At 50.0% G+C, this 15,911-nt stretch overlaps 7 protein-coding genes across 7 annotated transcripts; 4 read left to right on the forward strand and 3 right to left on the reverse strand.

Moving 5' to 3' along the window:
• Positions 1-2,183: 2,183 nt before the first annotated feature.
• Positions 2,184-5,350, forward strand: N7520_005427 (serine/threonine-protein kinase; the record flags this gene model as incomplete). The annotated part of the gene is made up of 3 exons (XM_057139361.1): positions 2,184-3,071; positions 3,126-3,526; positions 3,574-5,350. 3 exons carry the CDS (start codon positions 2,184-2,186, stop codon positions 5,348-5,350), a joined length of 3,066 nt encoding a protein of 1,021 aa, XP_056997568.1.
• A 585-nt stretch (positions 5,351-5,935) lies between these two features.
• Positions 5,936-7,349, forward strand: N7520_005428 (putative alpha-1,6-mannosyltransferase subunit; the record flags this gene model as incomplete). The annotated part of the gene is made up of 2 exons (XM_057139362.1): positions 5,936-6,350; positions 6,403-7,349. The coding sequence occupies 2 exons, from the start codon at positions 5,936-5,938 to the stop codon at positions 7,347-7,349; spliced, it is 1,362 nt and encodes a 453-aa protein (XP_056997569.1).
• A 535-nt stretch (positions 7,350-7,884) lies between these two features.
• On the forward strand, positions 7,885-8,324 carry N7520_005429 (putative NADH-ubiquinone oxidoreductase 12 kda subunit; the record flags this gene model as incomplete). Its single annotated transcript, XM_057139363.1, has 2 exons — positions 7,885-8,110; positions 8,242-8,324. The coding sequence occupies 2 exons, from the start codon at positions 7,885-7,887 to the stop codon at positions 8,322-8,324; spliced, it is 309 nt and encodes a 102-aa protein (XP_056997570.1).
• A 290-nt stretch (positions 8,325-8,614) lies between these two features.
• Positions 8,615-10,313, reverse strand: N7520_005430 (pH-signaling protein PalC; the record flags this gene model as incomplete). Its single annotated transcript, XM_057139364.1, has 2 exons — positions 8,615-8,881; positions 8,958-10,313. The coding sequence occupies 2 exons, from the start codon at positions 10,311-10,313 to the stop codon at positions 8,615-8,617; spliced, it is 1,623 nt and encodes a 540-aa protein (XP_056997571.1).
• A 314-nt stretch (positions 10,314-10,627) lies between these two features.
• On the reverse strand, positions 10,628-12,281 carry N7520_005431 (uncharacterized protein; the record flags this gene model as incomplete). Its single annotated transcript, XM_057139365.1, has 4 exons — positions 10,628-10,757; positions 10,809-11,485; positions 11,532-12,026; positions 12,078-12,281. The coding sequence occupies 4 exons, from the start codon at positions 12,279-12,281 to the stop codon at positions 10,628-10,630; spliced, it is 1,506 nt and encodes a 501-aa protein (XP_056997572.1).
• Positions 12,282-13,530: 1,249 nt separating this feature from the next.
• On the reverse strand, positions 13,531-14,175 carry N7520_005432 (Bromodomain associated domain protein; the record flags this gene model as incomplete). The annotated part of the gene is made up of 1 exon (XM_057139366.1): positions 13,531-14,175. One exon carries the CDS (start codon positions 14,173-14,175, stop codon positions 13,531-13,533), a length of 645 nt encoding a protein of 214 aa, XP_056997573.1.
• A 317-nt stretch (positions 14,176-14,492) lies between these two features.
• N7520_005433 (transcription initiation factor TFIID subunit 7 family protein) lies at positions 14,493-15,878 on the forward strand (the record flags this gene model as incomplete). Its single annotated transcript, XM_057139367.1, has 1 exon — positions 14,493-15,878. One exon carries the CDS (start codon positions 14,493-14,495, stop codon positions 15,876-15,878), a length of 1,386 nt encoding a protein of 461 aa, XP_056997574.1.
• Positions 15,879-15,911: the final 33 nt, after the last annotated feature.

Below are 15,911 nucleotides of genomic sequence, written 5' to 3' on the forward strand. Positions count from 1 at the left end.
CAATTGGCAAAATGATTAGGAGCGTTTTATAGTGATTGCGCCATGCCTCGCCATCGTGGGGACAGAACACCACACATTGGCATTGACTCTAGATGCCCTCGCCTACGCGGACTACGCAATCTCTGGTAACCGAGATGATCTTTGTTTTTCATCTCTTCTTCCTATAAGAATGCCCATCGCCCGCAAATAATGTACACAGAGATCCACATTTCATCATCTTATAATTTCATTTCCTTAAAAATGACCTCTCTCGATCGCAAAATGTCCGATCAGGGCATACTCAATGTAAATAACAAATTATTATCGTACTTGCAAGAGATGGCGAAGTGGCCGGGAGCCCACCAAACCAACGATACCGACTGTCTTGCCAGTCCCGTATCAAGGTGCGTGCAGTTGCACGGGAGATAAGGCGGAGGATTACCCGATTTGGATGGAGTCGATCTCGTGAAATCCCATGCAAGTATGGCCCTGGAGAGACAATGATTGACAAGTGTGAGTTATTGAAGAAATGAAATGAATTTCCACAGGAATCGGGCACTGAGCATCTTAGGCCACTAAGTACTGTTTTCGTACATGATAGCATTTATATACTACACACGTGACCTCGGATGTGATCAACGATAAGGTTATGTGATGGCGATGCAACTGTAAGCTTTTCTAAGACTGTATATGAAACTATCCTGATAATGGACAATTTTCCTTGATAAACTCCTATACTCAGATGATTTATCTACAAAATGTTCACCGGGATTGATTATTCACAAAAAGCCTCCGTACGTTTACTTTGTATATCTACGGGACTGTCCCTGGATAGTGGGGCTCAGACTTAAGATCAGCATGGTTTCTGTTATTTGTAGACTAAAAAGACTAATATCAATGTGAGATAGTATGATAGGCACTAGTTTAGCTTTCAGTATACATTATGCTTAAAATCCACGCTCTAATTTTCATGTTTTCTGACCACACTGTAATGCAACTCTTCCATAAGTAGCGGAAAGCTGCCTAGTGCATCCACGGTAAGTGGGGCATTCAGGTGGCAAATCGAAACTATCACCGCAGTGATTAGAGCAGGCTACAGTCAGCTAAAAATTCTGTAAATGTGATTTCTCCCGTTATACACACTTGGCACCAAATGAGCCTAAGGAAGTCATAGATCTGATTACGATCGCATCCATGGTTTAGATTGGGAGGAAGTGAAATCGACCAATCACGATCACCTAAGCAGATCAGTCAGCCAGGAACGGTTGCCTGAGGCCAGAACGAGATCAACTGCGGCTCCAGCTGGTTCTTGATTCTTGTTTCTCGGACGACGAACCCTTTACCAGGACTACAGCCGTCCCGGTTTCCCCCTTTCCGATCTGTTCACAACTCTTCAATCGTTTGTGAATGGATAAAAAGGGTGCCTGTCAATCTGTGTAAGTGCAACCTCGAGTTGTGTCGACGTCAACAAACGACCTTGGACCGCGATCTCAATGAAGGGAAGCTGACGATCATGTTTGATTTCTACAGAGATACTCCTTCATTCCATTCAGACTTATGAGAAGCATCGATCCGTCCAAGAGTCTCGAAATTCCATCGTTACAAGCCATCGGATTTGTCCATCGCCGCAACTTGACAGCTCTCCCTTCGCAAAAGCCAAGATCTTCGAGACGACGCATCAAATTTAACACACTGCGTTCATCTGAAAGGTGGTATTTGGATCACCTGGCAGTTACGCGACCTGAGGCCAAATCATTGGTGTGCCCACCAAGCCAGTTGTCACAGGTCAACACAGGCCCCGCCATTCCACGGCATTTCACTCTGCTTCGATCTTGTTCCCCGACCTCTTATCTCTGTACCCGAATGAAACGGCAAATTGTATGCACCGGATCCCCTTTCTCGTCCTTTCTCTGCCCTTATTCTTTTGTTGAGTGTTGAGGTGTTTCGCCCGGGTAAATTGCCCCGGTGACCTTCCGCCCTTTCTCGCGCCTTTCTCAAGGTATATATACCCTTGTTCCCGGACTGTCGACTTTTTCTTCTTTCTCAAACTTACAGGCCAAGCACTTAGGCCGTCACGTGTATCTCCCCTGTTATGGAAAAGTTTCTTGTTCAATCAGCACTTATACCCACACAAAACCAGTCTTTAGTAGTCGTTTTGCTATTTATCCTTAGCGCTTGCAATTTCTTGCTTTGATTTCTTCACCATGGAAGCAACACAAGAATCCACCCAGCCATGTGCCGACCCGCGCCGCATGGGCCTGAATAATTCGGGGTTGCAGGACCAGGATCTTGCCGACATTGTTTGTATCCTTCATCCTAACTCCCATGCCGCTCATGACGCCGTGGCTGCTACGGCTGCACGAGGTACCCAGCATATCCTGCAACAGGCAGCCTTGGACTTCGAAACCTCGGAGACTGCAGCATTGGACCTCGCACTACGATTGTCTTCCGATGTCCACAACCCCGGGGTTGGGTTTTGTTTTGGTCGCAATCAAGCCATTTGTGATATTCTTTTGACACCCAACGATAATGTTAAGAGGATATCCAACTCACATTTCCGCATTCATCTAACTGGCGACGGCATAATCATGCTGCAAGATACGTCGACCAACGGCACTATTGTAGACAATTGCCGGTTGCGAAAAAACTCCAAAGACCACAGTCGCATGCTTGTTAATGGTTCAGTCATCCAGGTGGTGGCTGGGAATCAGGGAACAGATGAGGTTCGTTTCGTCGTGCGGATTCCTTCACGTGAGAATTTTGCTGTGAAGTACACGCAGAATATTGTTCGGTACTTTGAGCGAGTCCAGCAGGTTGTAGCAGGGCAACACAAAGCCCGGCAGGCGCCATCTCAACCGGTTCTGCCGTGGTCAGTTGCCAATGCTTATGGCATGCATTGGTCGGGCGGCCCGATGTACAATGTGACCGGGCAGATCGGTAAGGGTGCCTTTGCCACAGTGTATAAACTGGCCACGAAGCAGCACGGTGCGATATACGCTGCCAAAGAGTTGGATAAACGCCGGTTCATGAAGAATGGGATTCTGGATCAAAAGGTCGATAATGAGATGAAGATAATGAGAGACCTGAAACATGTGAGTTGGCCTATTTCCCTCATGGAATGACAATACTGATGTGGTTCGATTTAGCCAAACATTGTCCAATACATCGAGCATCATGAGTATGACCGGTGGATCTACATCGTCATGGAGTATGTGCCCGGTGGTGAGCTGTCCACATATTTGCACAGCCCTGGCAAGATTCCAGAGGACATGGTTCGAACTATCACTCGTCAGCTTTTGCGGGCCCTGCATTACCTCCACAAACGTCGTATTACCCATCGCGATATCAAGCCAGACAACATCTTGATTGCATCTCTGGATCCGATTCGGGTCAAGCTATCCGACTTTGGACTGTCGAAGGTGACACAAGAGGAAACGTTTCTCAAAACATTTTGTGGAACACTGCTATACTGTGCCCCTGAGGTGTACCCGGACTATGATACGTACGGACGTGGTGAAGCCCGGAAACGCCGCCGAGTGGGAGACCCGTGAGTTATTTCTGACCAATTCCGACAGAGCAAATGCTAATCGTTAGACCGGCAAAAACCTCTCCGTATAGCCAGGCTGTGGATATGTGGTCCCTGGGTGCAGTTCTTTACCATGTTTTGTCCGGTGTCCCGCCATATTCGGGCCGCGCTGAAGATCGGGGGATTGCCATGCTGCGCAGTATTATGACAACAGAATGCGATTTCAATATTTTGCGGCAGGCGGGGGTCTCTGAAGATGGTGTTGATTTTGTTGCCAAATTGTTGAATCGAGACCCGTTTTCTCGCCCTACAGAAAGAGAATGTTTCAAGCATCCGTGGATTGTGGATGTGCCTGATGTTGACGAGTACGAAGATGATGACATTTTGCCCGACCCACACGACGGTCTTTCAGTCATCGGTGAGGCGGAGGAAGAACTTGACGCGTCTCAGTTGTCTATTCATGACGGAATGTACACGCACGAGGGTGGAGATGAGGAAGCAAGCAGCAGTGAAGCACTGGCTAAGAGGCCAAGGATTGAAGAGATCCCTGCAGATATTCGATATCCTGCCCTCCCTCAAATTGAAAGCTTCCAAGACAGTCAGGTGATTGCCGAGCACCAGGCAAGACGATTATTTGGCGAGGTCACCTCGTCAGCTCTGCGCAGCTCACATGCACTTGGCCACACAGGCGCGTGGGAAGACGAACCTGACGCCGACAACTTTTTGTCTTCCGGTGAGTCGGTGAGCGATGAATGCAGCGTCTCTTCGGTCGTCTCCCTCCCGGCACATCCATTTGGCGGCACTGCACCCAGTTTGATGGGAGCGGAAAACCTCGTCGGACGACTGAACATGAACTCCTCGCATCCTATCCTCCATTCCCAAACCACCCCCGTTAACGAGACATCGACGCCACAGATCAACCCCGGACAGCCCAAGGATCTGGCGAGTGTAGGTAGCCCCCCTGAAGTGGCCAACTCACCCCACCCGAGTGTTGATACGACGCCCAAGGCACCCAAGCTGAACGTTGCTCGTCGTCTCGAATTCGACCTCCCCGAGACAGCCAGTGAGGAATCGAGTGACGCAAGTGCACAACAAAGCCGTCGAGGATCTGCACAGCCTCTTGAACGAAGCTCTCAGGGAACTATTGATATTGAGCTTATGACTACGCTTGATGCTCAGACTGGTCAGGCTATTCTGGACCAGCAACTCAAGTCTGAGATCGAAGCGTCTGAGCCTATCGTGCACTGGCCTGACCCACCGTCCATTCCACCAAGCATGCCCACCAGGGCCAACACCGAATTTACCAAGCCCCCGAAGATTCTTGGTCGCCTGAAGAGTACACCAGGCTCTATCTTTGATTTGAACCTACGCTTGGAAAACCGAATGACCTCGTGGGGTCGAGGACCAGCCGCGACCATCCGTCACGAGGATCGAATGGATACTCGAATCTCGGCCTATGCCTTGGAGATTACTTTTTGGGCGCCCGGAATTGAGGTCAAAATCGCGGAAGGGAAAGACTGGCAGCAAGTTCCTGGGGTCAGGGCGCTTCTCTCTACTAAAACACGCAAATGTATATGGGTGAATGGAACGGAACTTCGACGAGGGACTTCGACAGAAGGGGGATCAGAGGGTTTACACTTTGGCGAGATTTACTCAGGCGATATCATCACAGTCTACCGACACAACGGCCAGTACCTGGATCTTCGGTGTGAGTTCTACCATGGTGAGAGTGCTCAGCCACGACCCGCTCACGAAGCCGGGTTCGTCGTACGAAAAGCCTTGGCCAATAAGCCTGATGCTGCGGCTAATCGACAGCCGCTTCGAACGCAAAAGAAATCCGCGTAATAGATTGATAGTTACATGTCATTACATGCCATGTGGAGACAATTAGATTGTATGCATGCGGAGATTTCTTGATTCGGAAATCAAGTCCAAGATTGTGTTGTTCCATGCATAAGATTCCGATCCGCGGCATTTCCAGGCTCATTTAAGCTCAAATGAGCATTTAATATATTTGAAACGATAGAACCAACTTGGATTACTCCCAATCTTCTAGACATAGGGATAATAACTTCAAATAAAAAAAGGAATATGAAGTTGAATAATACCAACTTAGGTAGTACTCAAATGACTGGTTGCGGCTTTACAGTCAATTTGATTGTTACAGTGCTACAGTGGAGACTTGGTCTGTGCTGTTACTATGGACCCTAAAGCACCTTCAATCTTAATCTTAATCCGTCATTTAATTTCTTTTGACTACAACGACTACAATACGACATAATTTATATGTATTCCCCTCCTCCCGGGCTTCGGTCATCTTGACCTCATTCTGCCACACACACCTAAGCAGTTACCAATATCCCAAACGCGCAATCTCCACGCTGCCATTTTCTGCCCTCGGCCTTTCCTCTCGACCACCGATCGCATCCCATGTCACTATCGCGATCACCCTCTCCCCACCCGGGCGGAGGGTGGTCCAGCCCGGGCTTAGCACCGGGCAGCGGAACCACAACTCCGCGCGGGTACTCGCCCTCCAAATCACCCGGAATTTCCTGGGCCGCGGCGAAAGCGAAAAGCGACGAGGTGCGCGGATACCCATCCTTCTCGACGCGCAATAGTGGGTTCTTCTCGAGGCAGAAACATAAGATCTCGGCGAGGTTGCCCAGCTTTCGGGGACGGTCTGGTGCTGGTGGGTATGTGGATAAGGATGCGTATGGACGCGCAGAGTGGCGCTCTGGCGGGCATGGGCCGTTGGCTACGCTGGGAATGTTGATGCGACGTGGACGGGCCCGTTTCCTTGCGGGAGTTTTACTGCTTCTTATTGGGTACCTGTTTCTTTGGTCGAGTAAGTGATCGTCTTCGTTTGTGAATGGGCGCATAGCTAATCGCTTGTGTAGCGCTGGTTCAATGGTACCGTCGTTCATCGCTGGGAGGAGGCCGCAAGGTGGTAATCATTCTCGGGTCGAATATCGAGGGCGGTGTTATGGCGATCAAGGGAGCGCGTGAGTGGGCTGTCGAGCGCAACAGCGTCTGGAATAAGGAACGCTATGCACAGCAGTGGGGATACGAATTGGAGGTGGCCAACATGCTGGCTAAGAAGCGGTACTCGCATGAGTGGCGCGAGAGCTGGGAGAAGAGTGACGTGATCCGTGAAGCTATGCGCAAATATCCCGAGGCGGAATGGTTCTGGTGGCTTGATATCAACACCTGGATTATGGAGTATGGGACCTCCTTGCAGAGCCACATTTTCAATGACCTGGAATCGAAGGTCTATCGAGATATCAACGAATACAACCCTCTCAACATGACACATCCGCTTCCGGAGTTCTATTTGGATGATCTAAGTCGTTCTCGGGAGGGTGATGGAGATTCTCGCTCTCTCAACTTGCTCCTTACTCAAGACTGCGGCGGGTTCAACCTGGGTTCTTTCTTGATCCGACGGTCTATCTGGACGGACCGACTCTTGGATGCATGGTGGGATCCTGTCATGTATCAGCAGATGCACATGCAGTGGGAACACAAAGAGCAGAATGCTTTGGAGTACATTTACCAAAGTCAGCCATGGATTCGCAGCAATGTCGGATTCTTACCACAGCGCACCATCAATGCCTTCCCTCTGGGGGCCTGCGGTGACGAAAACAATCCTGCCATCCACTACCAGGAGGAAGACCGCGACTTCGTCGTCAACATGGCTGGCTGCATGTTTGGTCGGAACTGCTGGGCCGAAATGGTCAACTATCGAGATCTCAGCGATCGGCTCAATAAGAGCCTGTGGGAAGCTTGGAAAGATGCCCTCGGTGGGGCAGACGACCAGGAGTCGGAGGATGAAGAATCCGAGGAATAACCTCACAGTCACCCATCTCCTAGGTCTTATGTACCCACGCTCTCTACAAATCTCCGATTCAAAATCTGAGCATTGTATGATACGAATTCAAAGATTGCTTGATGCCGGAGTTTGATCTGTATTATTGTCTAGCACTGGTGCAGGACGTTTGGAGTCCAGTGCACGAAGATATGATTTTTTTATTTTTCTACCTTCAATATAACCATTGAATTACACCAACCTACACCTAGTTTCTTGAATCATATACAGAAACTCCTAGCTTAGAAGCCTAAAGCATCCCAACTATAAAGTCACGTGGTTTAGAAACAAACTGCACTTCTGGTCCCTTCATCATCCAATACTCACACCGCCTTTCAACCCACCCAATCATCTTCCCCCTAATCCAACCTCCAGAGACATCGGATTCGACGGCATCAACCTCGCGCACCCTCCAAAATCCCCACACCAGCCCTCGCCCTCCATCCTTCCTCAAGCCTCAGGGATCCCTCCACCATTCCCTCCTCTTAATACCCAAATACCACCTAATCCGCCCACAATGCCTACCCCCGAGTCCGCCGCTTTCCTCGCGAAAAAGCCCACCGTTCCCCCGACCTACGAGGGTGTCGATTTTGAGGACAATGTCGCTCTGCACAATGCTCGTGATGCTATTATCCGTGAGCAGTGGGTTCGTTCTATGATGTCGCGACTTGTCGGTGAGGAGTTGGGCAAGTGCTATGCGCGTGAGGGTGTGAATCATTTGGAGAAGTGTGGTGTCTTGAGAGGTAAGATCTTTCCTTACTTTCTTGTCCCGATGGAAGGATCTCCGTGGAATTGGTTGATCGGTCGATTGGATCAATATTCAATTGAAGGATGTGAGAGATTCTTTGGCAGAATTATTACTAATTGCGAACAGAGAAGTACTTTGAGCTCCTCGGAGAGCGCAAGATTAAGGGTTACCTCTTCCAGGAGAAGAACGCTCTTGGCGAGAAGGCGTAAATGACCATTTACTCTATTGGTCGCGTATGCTGTTATGACGATGGGGTCTGTGGAATGCACCGTGAACTGCGACTCGATTTGTGCCGTGGGTGCAGATGCTTGATCTTATTTGAATCAAGTCTGATGGGTTGGTTTGAGAGTTCTGCCATTCCACTGCTTGGGAATGGCTGGAGATTTCTGAGGGAGTGATGCTCTCTCTTGTACTGTACATATACAATATCATTCCAAGGTTGTCTGGTCAATTTATTTTTGTTTAAATCATAATTACATGAAGCAAGAGCTGGGTATTATCAATAATACGCAGTCGAAGCTGTGTCACTGCGATCTGGGAATCCTCCTGGTGTCCCTCGAGTCTCGGGGGAAAAATCCTCGTCGCTATCATCAGGGTCATCCGCGAAGGAGATATTCTCGTCCTCGTTCGGTGGAGCCCGCATGAGAATCAGCTGGTCTGCATCCATTGAAGGAAGGTTATATGCTGCTGGCGGGGTGTGTATATCTCGACCGGATGGTAGATTAGACAACAACGGTGCGGATGGTGGAATGGCTTGAGTATTAATCTGAATGGCGTCAGTACATCAGTAGAACTCGGATGTTCCGATATGTCAACTACTTGAAGACTTGATGTTCACTCACAGTATCATTCATGCGCACCCACTTCGTCTCCAACATGGTAATCACCCGACCCTCTTCATCGCGCCCTGCATCATCTCCCGGTTCCAGAAGACCCTTCTCACTACGCCCACCCCCAGCATCTTTGCCAATCTTCTTCTCCTCTCGACGCTCGGTCCACTCCCGCTTCAAACGGGAAAATCCACTCTTGGACGTGGCCGGTGCTCCACTGGGATCATCAGATCCAGCCGAACCCGTGCCGCGCAACCCAAGCTGTGTGCGGGCAGCTCGCAGCCATGCAATACCCTCACCGCATTTCCCTGCAAGCTCAGCATCGATTCCAAAGAACCGACAAGCTCGTGCACGAGCAACACGGCCCAGAACACCTGCATACCGCGTAATCTCATCATCGAGACGACTACCTTTGTCCGAGCCAACACTTCCAAGTCCCGCAGCAGCCTGCTCCGCGTACTCGGCAGCGCGCACGCATAAGCGCGCAAACAGTAAAGCACGCACCTTTGGGATATCAGGCGCTTTCACCATCCATTCCCGATCATTAGGATTGCGCGCCTGGATACACGCCGCGACGTATGCATCATCTTTAAGCACAGCGAGGAGTGTAGCCTCTGCGAGCGCAAGTGAAGCCAGCGCGGATTGGGTCGTTGTCTCTATATCCGACACAGATGTAGATCCGGAATTCGCGACGGAAAAAGAAGGCGAAGAGGCCAGAAGCCCGTGTACCGAGCTAGCTTGTAGTAAGTGCCGTGTGGCGGTCTGCACTGCCGCAGTGCGTTGCTCGGGGGTTTGAGTCACAGGTGCATATACTGATTGAACGACGCTCGCTCGTGCAAGTCGGCTCAGCACGTAGCCGAGTGTTGTGAGCGTGAATGCGATTTCGAAGTTGATGCCTTTGCCTGAGGTACGGCCTCCGCGGGCTCGGACCCCTTTTCCGTTGGATTTGATACCCGCTGAAGAGTTCAGGTTTAATGTGTTGCCGGTTGACAGTGTGGGTTTCCAGGCAGATTCGATCTCGGCGCGTAGTGTTATCTCGATCTCTTCGCTGGCGCGTGGTTGGTTCTCGGAGGTATTATAGCTTGCATAGTGGCTGCCGGGGAGAGAATTTGTTTTGATAGATTGACCACGTAGACCGTGCGAGATTGCAGAGAGATAGGGGAGATAGTCTTGTAGTGCGGAGAGGACGGTTGGAAGGTGGGCATCTTGTCGGGCGCCGCGGGGTAGGCGCTTGTGGGCCTTTAAGGCGAGGCGAAGAGCATGACGGGAAGTAGATGCGGATTGTGGAAGAGAGGGATGTGTTGATGATGATATGAATGTTTGAAACGAGAGAGGAGAGGTGGTTGGAAGGCTGAAGGCGTACACCATGTTGATGCGGGGAGTTGAATTGGGGAGTTGGAGATGACAGCTCCGGCGGGATTGATGTCACACGGCCAAGACTGGTGACTTGGCGAAATAATATTCTGTTTATGGCATCAACTCCCCAGTCAAGTATTTCTTCAATATTTAATTCGAAAGCTGGGTTGGATCAGGGGTTGGACCAGATTACCCAGGAATTTGGAGATAACTAGGTTTTCAGAGCGATCATATGTACTCCGTATAGCATCGTATAAGTATAATTGTACACTACTACTGTACTATGGAAAAAATCCGTCACAACCACAGTCATTCCATATCCTGAATTAATGGCTGTACCATTCCTCTCCCTTCCAATGTAGAAGCGCAGTAGGGATGAAGCTGGCGCCCATGATCAATGCCGCAGCCACACCAGAACTCTTCGCGATGCCAACGCTGTCGAACAAATCGGTGAACCTGATATCAAGTTAGCTGAAATTCAATACACTTTAAAAGGAAGAAACATACCAGAAAGGACCGATAAATCCCCATGTCGAGCGAACAAAGTTAATGAATACACCAACGCTGCCAGCATCTTGGGGATAGGTATCGACAGCATAAGTAGTCATAACAGTAGTAACGACCTGATTTCCGAACGCTGCGATACCCGTACCAACAACCGGTGTGACCGTCCACTGGCCTTGTTTCGCCTGTTCGGTGCATACCAAGAAGACAACCATCCCAGCAATGGTCACCAAAAACCCGATATAGCTCAGCCATAATCGGTATTCTGGGTCAGGCTTCCGGCCAATGCGTTTGGCGCGAGCATTCATCCACATATCGGACATGAAGCCACCCAGTTGTTCACCCAGCAAAGAGCCGATGATCAGGCCCAGGAACTGGAGACCAAGTTGTTGGGCATCTAGGTCGAACTTGGATTGCAAGAGTTGGGGGACTTCGACGGAGCCCATCACCGAGGCAAATAGGAAGACCATGGAGTATGCGATCGCAGCAAGGAGAACAGGAATATTGGTGAATAGGGTGAGGGGGTGGAAGAATTCGGAAAACTTGAAAGGGGTGGGATCGATTCGGCGGAGGGATGTGTACTCGCGCTTGAACGCAGAAGCTTTACTCTGGACGTCGTCGCCAATGTAGCGGGTTTCGGGCCCGAAGAAGAGGTATAGGATGAATTGGACACCATTGGTCTGGTCCGTTAGCATGTCTCTCAATAGGAGATACCAAATGACTTACGATAGCCAGAATCCAGTAGATCCAACGGTATCCAACCCGTTGGGTAACAAATCCAAATATAAAGGGTCCAATTGGAACTCCCAACGTCACCATCACTGTCCAAATTCCCATGTACCGCGCTCTTTCATGGCGGAAGAATGTCTCCGTGACAACACCGCTACCGATAGCCATGGCAGGAGAAATGAAAAAGGCTACCAAGGCACGGCAGGCTGCCATGGAGGCATAGTCTGGGCTCTTGGCACAGCCTATGTTGCATACGCAGCTCAACATCAACGACAAGAGGAATACGGGGCGTCGACCATATCGGCTAGAGAGCGGCTTCCAGAACAACGGAGCACCACCAAGAACAGCAATCTGCAACGAGGTGAGGTAGCTGACTCGCTGGATGGAAACGCCCAAATCTAGAGCGATATTTTCGTAGGCACAAATAATGGCTGCGGCGGTGAATGTGCCCATGCAAGCATGAAAGGCGACGAGGCACAGATTGGTTACTTTCTACTAGCGGATTAATTTTGCTGCTCATATTTTCCGTGGCATTTGATTTACCTTCCACGAGGGCCAGTTGTATGGATCAGCTGGATCCATACTGGGAATTGGATCAAGGTCGAGTCTGCCATGACGCTCAACCAAGTAGGTTTTGTGGGATTCCGATAAGACGCTTGAGGGCTCATTGTGCGCCTCAGCTTTTTCATCCACATAAGAACTTATCTTGCTGGGGGTTTCATCCGGGATTCCACCTGGAGTCGCCATATTGAATATATTGAGGAAAGGAAAATGGGAAAGTGGGACAGGGTCAGATCTAAGTACATAAAGGGGGATTTAAAACCCCGCGCATCTAGAATCCCGCCGGTCATTTCCACTCCGGGGTCATTTGGTCATCACAGAACGCGGAGTAACGACTGGGGTGAATCTGGGGCAAATGGAGTCCCAGTGGAGTCATTATTTGATGGAAATCCCCCGGTTTGAACATTTTGTGGAGGAATTGCGGTAGATATATAATGTACCATTGCCGATAAGTTGTTGATTTGTTGAGTTTGACATGGCCGACATGTGGATCGGACCGCCAGACTCGGGAAATTCTGGATCAAAGGGAGCCAATCAACGGACACATGCCAGGCCGAGATCAACATCAGACCGAAATGCCTCGCTTCGTTTGATCTAACTGCCGATGTGCGACTCCGAGAGGCTTTGATTGGGTGAGAGGTCGTTGTGGCAAGTGTGGGAAGGGCGTGGGCTCAGCGTTAACTGGTAGGAAGTTCGCCGATGGCGTTAGAGTTTAATCTTTCAAGGCTTGACTCAATACTGTACGAGCAAGTAATGAGGTTATCCTTTCAAACCAGCGATTATGGAGTTGGGACATCAAACAAGGACATTTGGGAAATTATTTAGTCTAACCCCGGACTTGTTGACGCGGGGATTTCCGATTTCCGGGGGGAAAGTGGACTTTTTACCCTTGACCAATTAGTCTTAGCCTATTTATATGTATAGATTAGTCAATGATTAGTAATTATCTTATTTGGCCCAAACTACACTGCGATACTGCTAAACAGGATTGGATGATATAAGATTGCATCAAATAGCTATTAAATCCATCCTAGATTATTTGCCCGTGCCTATACAGCACGCGGGTTCCGCTTCTAAGATGTTCACGACAAGAGGACTTGTAGTGATCGTAGCTCATGCTTCATCGCCTAAATCTTTCTCGTAGAGCTCCGTGGCTCTTCTTGCTTGGACCGGGTTTTTGCGCATGATCCTTCCACCGTGCGCACCTGTTTAGACATGTCAAAAGGTCCGGGAGGAGTGTTTTGCTTTGCTCGACTGATTGTTCGTGTAGCTTGAATCATGTGACGGACTGGTTGGCTTTCCAGTCCAGGCTTTCCAGACCAAAGGCGGAGAGTTTGGTAACACAGAGCCAGGGTATATTTGGTTGGTAGCTCGGAGCATTGAGGTTGTAATAAAGATATTGGATCAATCGATCCTGGAAGCTTCGGATTCAAATTCACACTTCCATGGCACCCTCTGACATATTGCTTGGTACACTGCTGACGCCTGAAGTATCGCTGTGTGGGCTGGTAGGTGCGCGCGATCGCACCTGTTGTCCCCATTCCCGGATGCTCGGGGCACCACCCTCGATGACGATCGGGTGTTCTTCAGCACTCTTTCCAAGAACCGTTCCTGCATATCGGGACTCCTCACCCGTCTTGCTGTGTTTCTTCTTCAGGGCTGTCAAGTAATCCTCCTTCATGAGGGAATCGGGGTCCATCATGTCGCCTTCACTGGGGACAAAGCCTGCGATCCGTCGAATCTCGCGGTGTGATGGGCCCGTGATCCACCCGATCAAAGATTCAAGACCACGCATATCCTCCTCATTTTGCCAGTCTTCCTCCCATTCTCGTAGCTGAGGTCGAAGAGCGCCTGCATCCTGAAGAGCTTGGTAAACATCCTCAAGAACTGGTGATGGGTCTTCGGGGTGAGCATTAGCGGCATGCGCGGCGGTTGAAGAAGCAAGGATCATAATGTATCGCGCAGTAAGATCTGCTAGTGATTCGATGGCTGATGGTCTTGTGGAATGGAAGCCTTGAGCTCGGAGGATCTGGATGATGGGAGGGCGCAGGAGAGCATTGTGGAGGTTGTGGCCGGACATGGCGATGAACTGGCCAGATACTGTAATGAAAATAACAAGAAGAACGTACGATAGACTGTATCAATAGATTGTCTTTCAAGATTGGTGGCGCGCAAGTAAAAGAGATGCGGTGTATGGGTGAGGAAAGAGGATGAAAGTGTTTAAAGTTAAAGCAACGCGGAATCGTAAGGCGGAGAATTCCTTGGGCCGCGCCTTCAGCGATCCGCCTTCCTATTACCTTGCTATACTACTAACCACTTTCACTTCGTCGCCCATCTTGTTTCCCATTCAACGACATACTGTTTTGATCTCTGATAAATCCTCCCTCCGCTGGCATCATGTCTGATGCTCCACGACCGACGCTCAAGCTGAAGTTTGGCAAAAAGCCGGCACCCGAACCTCCAGCAGACGCGCCTGCACCACAACCCTCCCAGCCAAAAATCACCCTAAAGATCGGCTCCAAGCCAAAAGCACTCTCTCAGGGAACTGAAGAGAAATCCAAAAAGAAGAAGACGACAAAGAAGAGACCCGCCGAGAATGCAGGCCAGCCCGAACCCATAGCGGAGCAAGGGCCCAAACGCCTCAAATTAAATCCTTCCAAAAAACCAGGACTACAGGCAATCAGACTTAAGAACCAACGAGTGGTTGCTCATCGACCGGTGGGTGTTGGATACGATTCAGAGGCATCCGATACGGAAGCCGATCCGGCCATCGAAGAACAGTTCATTCTACGTATGCTGCCGGGAGAGGACTGCGAATACCTTCGACAGGCCATCAACGAACGACGATTCGACAGGTCAGAATTTTCCTTCAAGCCATTAAATCGGGAAGGGCGACGTGCGGTCTTGAAAGTTCGGGATCAAATGTATGCCGCGTCTTTGGTTGACCTCCCCTGTATCATTGAGGGCATGAAAAGTTGGGATCGTCGAGGTTGGTACAAAGCGGCAGATATCTGCCAAATGCTGCTAGTGCTTGGACCAGTGTCTAGCGACCAGGAAGCACTAGAATATCCTCTTCCTGATGAGATCGAGTATCCGGATGATAAAACTTTACACTACCCACACGGTCTTGCACCGCCATTGCGGTGGGTTCGCAAACGACGTTTCCGAGATCGCGTGAGCTCGCGCACTATTGAACAAGTGGAGAGAGCTGTGGAAGAACTGGTCGCACAAGATGAGACATCGGTCTTCCCACCGCGATTTGAGTTGGTGGACAGTGCATCTGTGCACCGCGCCGAATATGTCCAAGACGAAGAATACGAGGAGGAGTTCTACGATGAGGACCAGGATGCCGAAGGCGAGGCGGACGATGATATGATGGGCGACTTCGATGACGACCTTGTCGCTGAGATGGAAGCGGCCTTGGCTGCCGACGATAACGACGCGTCTGCCATGCCCACGGATGCTGAACAGGCAGAGACACCATCAGCCAACCCAGCTGCTGCTGCAGATGGGTCAGGCGCCAGGGAATCATCTGGCGAAGATAGTGATGACTCAGATGATGACGACTTGGATGATGAACAGCTGGAGCAACAGCGACAGCTGCAGCAATCGCGTGAAGAAATTGCCGAGTTAGAAGACCTAATCCGCACCGAAACTCGACAATGGGAGAGTCTATTGAATCCGATTCTACGAAACAAGTTGAGTCGACGGATCACAGAACTCAAGAAGGACCTTTCCCTGAAGAAGATGTCGGCTGGACTTGGGGACGACACCGATATTTAATTGTACATAATACCCTCCCTCTCGAGATGGATC

Source organism: Penicillium odoratum (assembly GCF_028828045.1).
Source record: "Penicillium odoratum strain IBT 22623 chromosome Unknown utg000004l_segment0_segment0, whole genome shotgun sequence".
NCBI classification, from domain to species: Eukaryota; Fungi; Ascomycota; class Eurotiomycetes; order Eurotiales; family Aspergillaceae; genus Penicillium; species Penicillium odoratum.